The sequence below is a fragment of the Dipodomys merriami genome, unplaced genomic scaffold (assembly GCF_024711535.1).
Source record: "Dipodomys merriami isolate MVZ:Mamm:240054 unplaced genomic scaffold, mDipMer1.0.p SCAF_14, whole genome shotgun sequence".
NCBI lineage: Eukaryota > Metazoa > Chordata > Mammalia > Rodentia > Heteromyidae > Dipodomys > Dipodomys merriami.
This window is the reverse complement of record NW_027202715.1, coordinates 3,085,352-3,098,548: the sequence shown is the minus strand read 5'-3', so window position 1 is coordinate 3,098,548 and position 13,197 is coordinate 3,085,352. Positions and strand designations below refer to the sequence as shown.

The window sequence follows — 13,197 nt, the reverse complement described above, 5'->3', positions numbered from 1 at the left end:
CTGAATGTGGGATTATGCAATCCAAAGCCAGTTCAGACATACAAGTTTACAAGATTGCATCTTAGCTGATGGCCAGGTGAGGGGGTATGCATCTTTCATCCCCAACAATACAGGGAAGTACAAGGAGGAAGAACAACACCCAAGTTGACCCAGGCATAAGTTAGCTTCTACCTAAAAAATGATCCTTTTATGTTATAGAGGTCTATATGCTTGGCTCCATTGGTAGAGTTACTTCCTAGCAAGCTCAAGGCCAGAAAGAAAAAAAAAATATTATATGATGTTACATACATACATACATGTAACATCATACTCAAGGTAGTCTAGAAAACAACCATACTGTGTGGGTTCATGTTTTACCAATAAAAACTTAGTTATTGAAATTAACAAGGATAGCCGGGTGCTGGTGGCTCACGCCTGTAATCCTAGCTATTCAGGAGGCTGAGATCTGAGGATCGCGGTTCAAAGCCAGCCCGGGCAGGAGAGACCGTGAGACTCCTATCTCCAATAAACTACCAGAAAACCGGAAGTGGCGCCGTAGCTCAAGTGGTAGAGCGCTCGCCTTGAGCTGAAGAGCTGAGGGACAGCGTCCAGGCCCAGAGTTCAAGCCCCATGACCGAAAAAAAAAAAAAAAAAAAAAAAAAAGAAAAGAAAAGAAAGAAAGAAAAGAGAAAAAAAAAAAGAAATTAACAAGGATGTGCTTAATTTGTTTTGTTAGCCTATCATAAAAGGTTTTACTCTTTTTGGTCTCTGTTTTTCAAGTTTTCCTTTGTGTGATTAATCTTTGATGTACTTCAAGGCTTCTTTTGTAAAGCTGGTTTCCTGTAAGTGATGGTTCATGACAGTATAAACACAAGTGATTACTGCTCAAGGTTTTGAGCAGGAGGCAGTTTCCACCTATGAGGGAATTATCAATGCTATCTTATGTTCTACTGACTATCTTTTCCTTCAACATCCAGACACAGCCCATCTGTTTTCTCCCAGATCTCACTTGTTGGAGAACAGCTCATCATCTTTTTGGAAACAGCTCTTTTTGAGGGTGGAGTCGTGTGGGGAGAGAGGGTTTTGCTTTGCAGTCCAGACTGGCCTTGGACTTGAAATCTTCCTGCCTCAACCTCATAACTGCTGGGATTATAGACATGCACCATTGCACCCAATTTCTTTTCAGTTTTATTTGACACATTTCAGTTTCAAAAACTTGTGAGAAAAGTGCCTTTTCTATAAAAGTAGCTTGCTTCCTTTCTGTCAATCTTTTTTTTTTTTTTTTGGGGTCCGGTCGTGGGGACTGAACTCTGGGCTTGGACACTGTCCCTCAGCTCTTCAGCTCAAGACTAGCACTCTACCACTTGAGCCACAGTGCTACTTCCTGCTTTTTTCTTTTTGCTTATGTGGTGCTGAGGAATCAAACCCAGAGCCTCATGCATGCAAGGCAAGTGCTCTACCACTGAGCCACCTTCCCGGCCCCATGAGAATCTTTTTTTTTCTGAAAAGTTCCTGCTTTGGCCAGGTGGCTTGGCCTTGGTGAATTATACTTTAGGTACATCTTTTTCCTGCTGCACACTTTTTTTTTTTTTTTTTTTTTTTGCCAGTCTTGGAGCTTGAACTCTGGGCTAGGACATTGTCCCCAAGCTCCTTTTTGCTCAAGGCCAGCACTCTACCACTTGAACCACAGTGCCACTTCTGGGTTTTCTGGTGGTTAATTGGAGATAAGAGTCTCATGGCCGCCGGGCGCTGGTGACTCACGCCTGTAATCCTAGCTACTCAGGAAGCTGAGATCTGAGGATCATGGTTCAAAGCCAGCCTGGGCAGGAAAGACTGTGAGACTCCTATCTCCAATAAACCACCAGAAAACCGGAAGTGGCGCTGTAGCTCAAGTGGTAGAGCGCTCGCCTTGAGCTGAAGAACTGAGGGACAGCGCCCAGGCCCAGAGTTCAAGCCCCACGACCGACCAAAAAAAAAAAGAGTCTCATGGCCGGTGGGGGGAAGGGGGAGAGGCGCTGAGAATATGGCTTGGTGGTATAGTGCTTGCCTAGCATGCATAAAGCCCTGAGTTTGATTCCTCAGAACCACATAAACAGAAAAAGCCAGAAATGGTGCTGTGGCTCAGGTGGTACAGGCCTAGCCTTGAGCAAAAGAAGCTCAGGAATAGTGCCAAAGCCCTAAGTTCAAGCCCCAGGACTTGCAAAAAAAAGAGTGGCATGGATATTCCTGCCCAGGCTGGCTTTGAACTGTGATCCTCAGATCTCAGCCTCCTAACTAAGATTACAGGCATGAACCACCAGCGCCTAGCTAAATTTTATGATTTTATTCTTACACCCTAAGAATGAAATCAGATAATACCTAAAATATATAGAATGACAGCAGTTTGTGCCATAGAGAAAAATAAAGGTGAGGTTTAGAGATAGGGAGGGTAGAGCTTGCAATCTTAAGCAAATAGATTAAGAAACACTTTTTGAGATTATTTTTGTATAAATGCCTACAGTATATTGGTGACTGAGCCACACAGATACCTAGAAAAAGAGTGATCCAGACAGAGAAATCCATGTGCAAGTTCCCTGAGAGTCTAGACCATGCATGTTGGGTGTGGGGCCTAGCAAGAGGCCAGTATGGCAGGTATGGTAAATCAGGAATAGTCTAGTAGGCAGATGTGGACATCTTAGCTTTTTTTTTTTTTTTTTTTGCCAGACTTGGGGCTTGAACTCAGGGCCTGGCGACTGTTCTTGAGCTTCTTTTGCTCAAGGCTAGAATTCTACCACTTGAGCCACGGCATCCTTTCCATCTTTTTGTGTTTATGTGGTACTGAGGAATTGAACCCTGGGCTTTATGCATGCTAGGCAAGCACTTTACAACTAAGCCACATTCCCAGCCCAGCTGTGTGTGTGTGTGTGTGTGTGTGTATATGTGTGTGTGTGTGTGTGTGTGTGTGTGTGTGTGCGCGCGTGCGTGCGCGCGCTGGTGTTTATGCTAGGGCTTGAACTCAGGGTAGTCTCAGTGCTCTCACTTGGCATTTTCACACAAGGCTGGCACTTTACCATTTGAGCCACACCTCTACTTCTGGCTTTGCTAGTTAATTAGGAATATGAGTCTCACAGACTTTGCTGCCTGAGCTAGCTTTGAGGCAGGATCTTCATATCTCAGCTGTCTGATTACAAGCATTACAGGTAACTAGGATTACAGGCATGAGCCACTAGCATGTGGCTCATTCTTAACTCTTATAGTACTTTTTACTAATATATGAATTTTGTCATTTCGCTAACACTGGTATGCTTTGTGTATCCCTCATTCTACTAGAATTACTTATTCTATTCATCTTTTTTTTTTTTTTTTTTTTGGGTCCAGTCGTGGGGCCTGAACTCTGGGCCTGAGCGCTGTCCCTCAGCTCTTCAGCTCAAGGCTAGCGCTCTACCACTTGAGCCACAGTGCCACTTCCGGCTTTTTTCTTTTTTGCTTATGTGGTGCTGAGGAATCGAACCCAGGGCCTCAGGCATGCAAGGCAAGCGCTATACCACTGAGCCAACTTCCCAGCCCTCTATTCATCTTAATTTTGTAACAAATATAACTTTTACTTCTGAGTATTTTGGTTCACATTCAGCTTTGAGGCTACGTATTCTGTTTTCATCATTTGTCCTTGCCAGCCCAATATAATGGTTGTTCACCTTATAAATGTCCTTTCTGCATCATCTGTCTTAATCGATTATCTGTAAGACCCCAGTTAATCAGTCATATCCACCATTGCCTTTTTTCTTTTTTGCTCCTTCTTCAAGTTTTCCCAATAAGCAAAATTTAGTAGGAGTTTTAACTACTGTGGAGAGACTACCGGGTTCTTCTGCAGATTGAATAGCCTTTTTTTTTTTTTGTCGGTCGTGGGCCTTGAACTCTGGGCTTGGGCGCTGTCTCTCAGCTCTTCAGCTCAAAGCGAGCGCTCTACCACTTGAGCTATGGCGCCACTTCCGGTTTTCTGGTGGTTTATTGGAGATAGGAGTCTCACGGTCTCTCCTGCCCAGGCTGGCTTTGAACCGAGATCCTCAGATCTCAGCCTCCTGAGTAGCTAGGATTACAGGCATGAGCCACCAGCGCCCGGCTAGCCTTTTTTTTTTAAAAACAACAACAACAACAAAAATAACACAAACATGGTCTATACTATTTGTATAGGTTGATCTTTAATACTGCATAACTCAGACTGGTTCTGAACTTTCAAACCTCCTTCCTCACTCCCTCTTGACAAGCAGCATTATGCCTAGATTGTTATATTCTTATTTATACTCTGAAATTTTTCTGTTACCTATTTGCCAATCCATTTACATGTAACTTCTTTTGACCTAAATATCTTATTTTTTTTCTCTGACTTATTAAATGAAATAAAGTAACTGCATTAGATCTATTAATGACAAAGGGCCCTAGTGTGTTCTTGACAGCATCATACTTAGATGCAGGATCTATTGCAGAGCATGTCCTTCATTCTGACATTTATTTATTTTAAAATTACTAAGTGTGTGCATTTTAACCATGAGAAATAAATTTACTTCCATAGCTATCAACATAGAGATGCAAACATGGCAGACTGGGATGTGTAGAAGTTTAATAACAGCATTGTGCTTTTTTTCTTTTCTTTTTCTCTTGTCTAATCTCTTCCCTACAGGGAATCTTTAACCAGTTTCAGTGTAGTAGTGAAAAAGTGCTTCCATCTGACACTCTCCGCAGTGCTCTGGCAAAGACTTTCCAGGATGAACAGCGTTTCCAGCTGGGAATTATGGATGATGCTGCAGAATGCTTTGTAAGTTCTGGCCTTTGGTCTTCTTTGATATGAGATGGGACTTTTTGATTTTCTCTGTCAGACACTGACTACTTTATGATGGAATTTATTGTGCCCGATCTCCATAGTTAAAAGTAGGAGTTTTTCCAGTTTCTTAGAGCTCTAGAGTATTCCTACTTTTACAATGTATTATCTAGTAGGTTTATTGTTTTTCCATCTGATTTTGGGTAGTTTGGTGCTTATAATTTCCTAAAACTGTGGTCCTTGCCTTCAAGGAAGCCAAATCTTTATTAAAATACCAATTGCTAGACTCTACACTTAGAGCACAAGATTATCCATCTCTGGCAAGTACCTAGATATACTAATACTAATGGTGCTAGTCTGGAGCCCACACTTTTTGAACTTTTCCATTTCTAAGATATTAAACAGAGAATATGATGATGCTATTGATAGACAGTTAAGTCATACTCATGACTGTAATATCCTAACTTTTCTATTCCTATTCTGTTCATCAATGTTTAAAAGACTTTCTTTGCAACCATTACAAATACATGAGAGTGCCAAATGATTGTAGTCCTAGCTACTAAAGAGGCTAAGATCTAAGGATTGTGGTTTGAAGCCAGCATGGGCAGGAAAGTCCATGAGATTCTTTTTTTTGTTGTTGTGTCCGATCATATGGCTGGAACTCTGGGCCTGGGCACTGTCCCTCAGCTTTTCAGCTCAAGGCTAGTGCTCTACCACTTGAGCCACAGTGCCACTTCTGGCTTTTTTCTTTTTTCTTATGTGGTGCTGAAGAATCGAACTCAGGGCCTCATGCATGCAAGGCAAGCGCTCTACCACTGAGCCACCTTCCCAGCCCCCATGAGATTCTTTTTTTTTTTTTTTTCCGGTTGTGGGGCCTGAACTCTGGGCCTGGGTGCTGTCCCTCAGCTCTTCAGCTCAAGGCTAGCACTCTACCACTTGAGCTACAGCGCCACTTCCGGCTTTTTTCTTTTTGCTTATGTGGTGCTGAGGAATTGAACCCAGGGCCTCATGCATGCAAGGCAAGCCCCCATGAGATTCTTATCTTTGATTAACCACCAAAAAACCAGACGTGGAGCTTAGTGATAGAGTGCTAGCCTTGAGCACAAAAGCTCAAGGACAGTGACCAGGCCCTGAGGCCAGCACAGAAACAACAACAAAACCAACAGTGACAACAACAGCAAAACCTGAGAGTGATATACAGCCCATCACAAGATAGAAATATTGGACTAAAATCAGAGTTGCTTATGAGAATTTGGACCACTGATTCATTGCTGCTGCTAAGGTAAAATGAAATAGCCACATTGGAACACAGTTTGGTAATTACTTAAAAAAAAAAAAAACCAAACATTTTCATAGAATAGGAACTTCTTTGCACAACCACATAAAGGTAGTAAAAAAAAAACAAAAAAAATCCCATAAAGCCAGATTTGATGGTACATGCCTATAATCCCAGTGCTTGGAACAAGAGGTAGGAGGATCATGAGTTCTAGGCCTGGACTATAAAACCCTATCCCAAAAAACAAACAAAAACTTAGCAATAACAAAGTCCTTCAAACTACCATGTGGTGTAGTAGTTGCATTTTTAGACATGTATCCCAAAGAAATGAAAACTTATGTTCATACAGAAACCTGTACATGAATGTGTTTAGAAGCATTATACATGTTAGTAAATTAGAAGCACTTAAATATTCTTCATTGAGTAGGTAGTTAAGCAAAATGTGGTACTTCTATACTGTTGACAGAACACAGCAGTAAAAATTACTTATGAATGAATGCATGATGGATATATCAACTTTAGATCTCAAGGGAACAATCCTGAATGAAAAATGCAACACCAAAGATCATATACTAGCCAGTTGCTAATGGCTTACTCTGTAAACTGAGCTGCTAGGGAGGCTTAGACATGGAAGATCAAAATTGGAAGGCAGCAGGAACAGTAAGTCTGTGAGACTGTATCTCCAGTTAGCTAGTAAAATGCCAGATTGGCGATGTGGTTCAAGTGGTAGAGTTCCAGTTGTTAGTGAGAAAGCCAAGTTAGAGTGCAAAGCCCTGTGCTCAAGCCCTATGTACTGTATAATCCTATGTATAGAATGCTCTTTTTTATTTTTTTTTAAAGCCAGTCCTGAGGCTTGAACTCAGGGTCTGGGTACCCTCCCTAAGTTTCTTTTGCTCAAGGCTAGCATGCACTCTACCACTTGATCCACAGTGCACTTCCAGCTTTTTCTTTTTATGTGGTACGAGGAATCGAACCTGGCAATTCATGGATGCTAGGCAAGCACTCTACTACTCAGCCATATTCCCAGCCTTAGAATGTTCTTGAAATAGCAAAACTGATAAGAGAGAAGGTTAGTGGTTGCTATGTTTAAGAAATGTGATTGGTCTGATGGAGCTCTGTGGTGAAGGAACTCTACTGCATCTTGATTGTTACATGACTACACACATGATAAAATTGCAGAGCCACACCCCCACATACAAGTTCAAATAAAATTGGTAGATTATCCTAATGTCCATTTCCTGGTTTTGATATTGTTTATTTATTTTTAATTTTTGTTTTTGTCAGTTGTGGGACTTGAACTCTGGGCCTGGGCACTGTCCCTTAGCTCTTCAGCTCAAGGCTAGCACTCTACCACTTGAGCCACAGCACCACTTTCAGCTTTTTTGTTTATGTAGTGCTGACGAATCAAATCCAGGGCCCTCATGCATGTGAGGCAAGCACTCTACCACTGAGTCACCTTCCCATCCCTTTATTTTTATTTTTTATTTTTTTTTACAAAAGTTTAGAGCTATTCTGTTCCAGAAGGACTGCTATTTCTTTGAGTGAAGTGCTTATCAGTTTGTCCATTTTTCTGTTAAGTGTTATTGGTGCACTGCTTTTGTTTTTTTCCTGTCAGGAAAACCTCCTGATGAGAATTCATTTCCACATTGCTGATGAAACCAAAGAGGACATATGTACTGCCCAACACTGCATTTCTCACCAGAAATTTGCAATGACATTATTTGAACAGGTGAACCTTATCTTTATCCCTATCTCTTCTTAGACTTGTTCTTTAGGAGCACTTTATCTTGAGATGTGGGATATAAAGTGGCTTCCAAAATAGTTCATAACTGTGGTTGCTTATTGTTTCTTTTTCTTCTTGGCCCAGTGTGTATGTACAAGCTGTGGTGCCACTTCTGATCCACTGCCTTTCATCCAGATGGTGCATTACATCTCTACTACTTCCCTTTGGTGAGTCTCACTTGTACCATTAGGTATTCCTCCAGTTGATTGGATTTTACCATATAGTATATCCTTTTTGCCATGTTTGTGCTTTTTACAGGATCTTAGAACAATAATTTAAAAATAACCATTGTTTTCCTTTTTTTCCTCTCTTATCCCTTCCCTTTTCTTAGGCTTAGTTCTGGCCAGCAAAGTGGGAGGAGAAATGGGGATTCTATGAGCTTTGGATTTTGGGACAGGTAGAGGCACTCACTGTGTTTGTGGCTGGTCAGGACAAGAGGTGGTATAGTGGTCCAAGGAAGAAAATCAAATGTGAGAAGTTTGCATGAATTAATTTTCCTTTTTGGAAGTACTGGGTATGAACTCAGGGCTTCATGCGTACTGGGAAGACATTCTGTACTTGGCGTATTCCAGCCTGTTTTTTGTGCTGGTACTGAGGCTTGAACTTAGGGCCTCTTGCTCTCACTTGACTTTGAGCTCTACCACTTGAGCCACATCTACAGTTTTAATTGGGAGTTAAAGAGTTTTTCAAATTTGTCTGTCCAGGCTTTAAACTGTGATCCTTAGATCTCAGCTTTCTAAGTAGATAAGGTTATAGGGATGAGCCACTGGCACCTGACTACCTCCAGCCATTTTTGCTATGGTTATTTTTCAGATAGGGTCTCTATTTTTGTTCTGGATGGCTGAGAACCACAGTCAGCCTTAGTCTTCCTCATATATAGGTTGGCAGGTGCCCACCCACTTAACCAACTATTGGTAGAGATGGGATCTCTTGAACCTTTTACCCCTGCTAGCTTTGAATTTCAGTCCTCCTAAGTAGGAGGGATTATAGGTATTAAGCAGGTGATTACTGGCACCTGGAGTAAATATTTTTTTTGTTTAGCTATAATTCAGTACAACTCCCACCATCATCCCCCTCTTTCCCTGTTTTGAAGCAATCAGGCTATTTGTATGCTGGAAAGACGAGAAAAACCTTCACCAAGCATGTTTGGTGAGCTACTTCAGAATGCCAGCACCATGGGGGACCTGCGGAACTGTCCGGTGAGTTAATTAACTGGAGGTAAGGGAGAGGAGAACCTTGGCTTAGGAAAACTGAGGCAGAAGCATTGGGAAACATACTGAACTAGAATTATGTATGTATTTCAGAGTAACTGTGGAGAGAGGATCCGGATTCGTCGTGTGTTGATGAACGCTCCACAGATTATCACAATTGGGCTGGTCTGGGACTCAGACCATTCAGACTTGGCAGAGGATGTCATCCACAGTTTGGGCACCTGCCTCAAGTTGGGTGATGTGCGTATTAGTTATCTTTGTCTCTGACTTCTGAGTTCTTGTGTCTTAGAATTCTTTAAGTATTAAATAAAGAGGTATGTCCTGGACAACAAATATGGCATTTTGGACATATATGCCTTTATGTTCATGTTTATGTATGCACATGTTCACATCTATCTTTTGTGAAGGTAGCTGAGACTTTTTGAATGGAAAGATTTAGAAATGGAATGAAAGAGAGGTTAAGGGGCTGGGAAGGTGGCTCAGTGGTAGAGCACTTGCCTTGCATGCCTGAGGCCCTGGGTTCGATTTCTCAGCACCACATAAGCAAAAAGAAAAAAGCCAGAAGTGGCACTGTAGCTCAAAGTGGTAGAGCGCTAGCCTTGAGCTGAAGAGCTGAGGGACAGCACCCAGGCCCAGAGTTCAGGCCCCACGACTGGACCCCCCCAAAAAAAAACAAAAGAAAAGAAAGAGAAGTTAAGATTACTAATGGTAAAAATTAATTTATAGAGTTATTGTATCTTCTAGTCATTGTGAATTTATATCAGGATAGTGTAGGGAAGTATATTTAACTATGTGACGTAGTAAGATTCAAGGACTAGGCAGTCCTGACTAGTGCTGCAATGAAAACTGGAGGTAAAAGTTGATGATGAGAGCCATGTTGACAAAATAATGAAGCAATTTGGGAGCATTTAGTGGTTTCAGAGGTTTCCCTGCATTTATTTAGAGGAATAGGGGGATGTATGTCAGACTGGATCTCCACCTTTCAGCTCTACTACTTAGTTGTAGGTATAGTCAGCATCTTCCTTTAGTTCATGAAGAGCCTGAAAGGCTGGATTTCTATTAATTTCTCTCTGGGATAGTTGTATGACTAAAGAGATTTTGTTACTGTTTTAAAGCCATTATGACATTATTCAGAATAAGTAAAGTATTTGGGGTCTTGTTTTAGGTCCTTTTCCCAAGAAATTGTATTGATATAGCCTATGTACAACAAGATCTCTTTATTTTTCCCTAAAATTTTATAGTTCACATATTCTGTAATGTTCCAGCTTAATTTTAATTTTTTTCTCAATCAAATAAATTCCTCAAGGCTGGAATACTTTTCTTCAAATATTTTTGTATACCTTTTAGCACACAGAGCAGTGTTCAGCAGTTGAAATGTTGACAGCTAGCATGGCTGTACTATTTCTCCTAAGGGCTTTCTTACCCTTTACTTTAGTGTCAGTTGTGTATTTATACTGGTGGGGGGAACTAGATTATAACTAGATTTTGAAACTGTAAGTTTTTTCTTTGTTTTTTGGCTGGTTCTGGGGTATGAACTCAGGGCCTGGGTACTGTCCCTGAGCTTTTGTGCTCAAGGCTAGCACTCTACCACTTGAGCCACAACTCTTTTTCCAGCTTCTTTGGTGCTTGAGTCTCACAGACTTTCCTATCTAGGCTGACTTGAACCTTGATCCTTAGATCTCAACCTCCTGAGTAGCTAGGGTTATAGGTAACCAGTAAAACTATATATATATATAGCCAGTAAAACTATATATATTTTTTCTTCGTCACTTGAGGAGCTTGAACTCAAGACCTGGCCACTGTCCCTGAGCTCTCTTGCTCAAGGCTAGCACTCTACCACTTTAACCCACAGTTCCATTTCTGGTTTGTGAGAGGTTAATTGGAGATAAGCTTCTCATGGGACTTTTCTGCCCAGACTGGCAGTAGCTAGGATTACAGGCATGAGCCACCAGTGTCAGGTAACTATAATCTTAAAACAGAATTTCCTAGCTCCTCTTATACTGGGCCTGAGAAAGAAAAGTTTGAAAAATATAAAGAGTATTACTGGTCACTGCCTTGCTTTTTATACTTTTGCCTCTTTTTTGAAAATTTTAATTTTAATTTTAAATTTAAAACAAATCCAGTTTGAACCACAAAATGCAGTTTGAACTCCTATTGGGATTATACCATTTTAAATATATTTTAAATTTATTATTCTTTGCAGTAATAAGACAATTAAAATCGGGGTGCCGGTGGCTCATGCCTGTAATCTAGCTACTCAGGAGGTTGAGATCTGAGAATCGTGGTTCAAAGCCAACCTGGGCAGGAAAGTCTGAGACCCTTATCTCCAATAAACCACTATAGAACTGGAAGTGTTGCTGTGGCTTAAAGTGGTAGAGCACTCACCTTAAGCCGAAGATCTGAGGAACAGCATTCAGGCCCAGATTTCAAGCCTCATGACCAACAAAAAATAATAATAAAATAAAATTAAAAAATTAAAAGCATAGCACATGGAAAAGTTTCATTCCAGTGGTTTAATATATTTTCTTAGGAAATTTCCCTCTCTCCCTTATGTCTTTCTTTTGTGACAACATTTAACAATTTTTAAAATTGTTATTATAAGGGTGATGTTCAGAGGAGTTATAGTTACTTAAGTCAGGTAAAAAGTACATTTGTTTTGTTTTTTTTTTTTTGGTTGGTCATGAGGCCTGAACTCTGGGCCTGGGCGCTGTCCCTAAGCTCTTCAGCTCAAGGCTAGCACTGTACCACTTAAGCCACAGCACCACTTCCAGCTTTTTCTGCTTATGTGGTACTGAGGAATCGAACCTAGGGCCTCATGCTTTCGAGGCAAGCACTCTACCTCTGAGCTACCTTCCCAGCCCTACATTTCTTTTTTTGGACAATGTCACCTCTTCCCTCTCTCACAGCTTTTCTCTCTCATCCTAACCCACAAGTTGTATTAGTTTATTTTCAACATAGTTTGTGAGAATATTTTGTTAGTTAGATTAGGCATCAGAAATGAACCTAAAATAATCCTAGCACTCAAAAGGCTGAGGCCAAAAAGGAGGATTTTGAGTTTGAGAATGTCCTACTTTTTTGGGGGGGAGAGGGGCAGGATCGGTTGTGGGGCTTGAATTCAGGGCCTGGGCACTGTCCTGGAGCTTTTCTACTCAAGGCTAATGCCCTACCACTTTGAGCCACAGTGCCACTTCTGGTTTTCTGGTGGTTAATTGGAGATAAGAGTCTCACAGAGGGGCGGGCTGGGGTTTAGCCCAGCGGAAGGGCGCCCGCCCTGCGCGCGCAAGGCCCTGGGTTCGGTCCTCAGCCCTGGAAAAAAAGAAAACAGAGTCTCACAGACTTTCCTGCTGGGCTGGCTTTGAACTGCAATCCTCAGACCTCAGTCTCCTGAGAAGCTAGGATTACAGGAGTGAGTAACCAGTGCCAGGTGACTGACCTACTTTAATTAAAGAATGTTCTCTAAAAGAAGGAACAGCCTATACTAAGCAAAAGGAAAGAAATGTAAACATCACTTGATGTGGAAAAAATAATTTGTATTGTCAAAGCTCATAGAATTCACAAACTATATAGACCATGATAATGACAATGTGCCTTGTGAATGTTAAAATGTGTTTGTGACTTTAACTAAGTATCACTATTCCATAATACTGTGATATATGTGAAATTTGTGTAATCACCTAATCTCAATTAAAAAAAAAAAAAGAAAATGAGAGAAAGGATGAGTTAGGGACAATGGGTGACAATGTTGTCAGACACCTTGTATTCATATACTGTTTTGTAGAATGGGAATTTTTTTTTTTTGGTGGGGGGGAGGTCCGGTCGTGGAGCCTGAACTCTGGGCCTGGGCGCTGTCCCTCAGCTCTTCAGCTCAAGGCTAGCACTCTACCACTTGAGCCACAGCACCACTTCCGGCTTTTTTCTTTTTGCTTATGTGGTGCTGAGGAATCGAACCCAGGGCCTCAGGCATGCAAGGCAAGCGCTCTACCACTGAGCCACCTTCCCAGCCCTAGAATGGGAATTTTTTTGTTCAACTACTTAAAGATAAAAAAGAAAAAAGAATGAGCCGGGCGCTGGTGGCTCACGCCTGTAATCCTAGCTACTCAGGAGGCTGAGATCTGAGGATCGCGGTTCAAAGCCAGCCCGGGCAAGAAAGACC

General features: G+C 41.5%; 1 protein-coding gene across 6 annotated transcripts in view; it reads left to right on the top strand.

The window, feature by feature from the left end:
* Usp54 (ubiquitin specific peptidase 54) overlaps positions 1–13,197 on the top strand; it is a 125,675-nt gene that overhangs the window by 75,097 nt on the left and 37,381 nt on the right. For all 6 annotated transcript variants that reach the window (XM_070020564.1, XM_070020565.1, XM_070020563.1 and 3 more), the window contains exons 4-8: positions 4,637–4,771; positions 7,666–7,779; positions 7,918–8,000; positions 8,927–9,032; positions 9,138–9,284. In XM_070020564.1, coding sequence (XP_069876665.1) covers positions 4,637–4,771; positions 7,666–7,779; positions 7,918–8,000; positions 8,927–9,032; positions 9,138–9,284 — 585 coding nt within the window. The remainder of the gene's footprint in view (positions 1–4,636; positions 4,772–7,665; positions 7,780–7,917; positions 8,001–8,926; positions 9,033–9,137; positions 9,285–13,197) is intronic.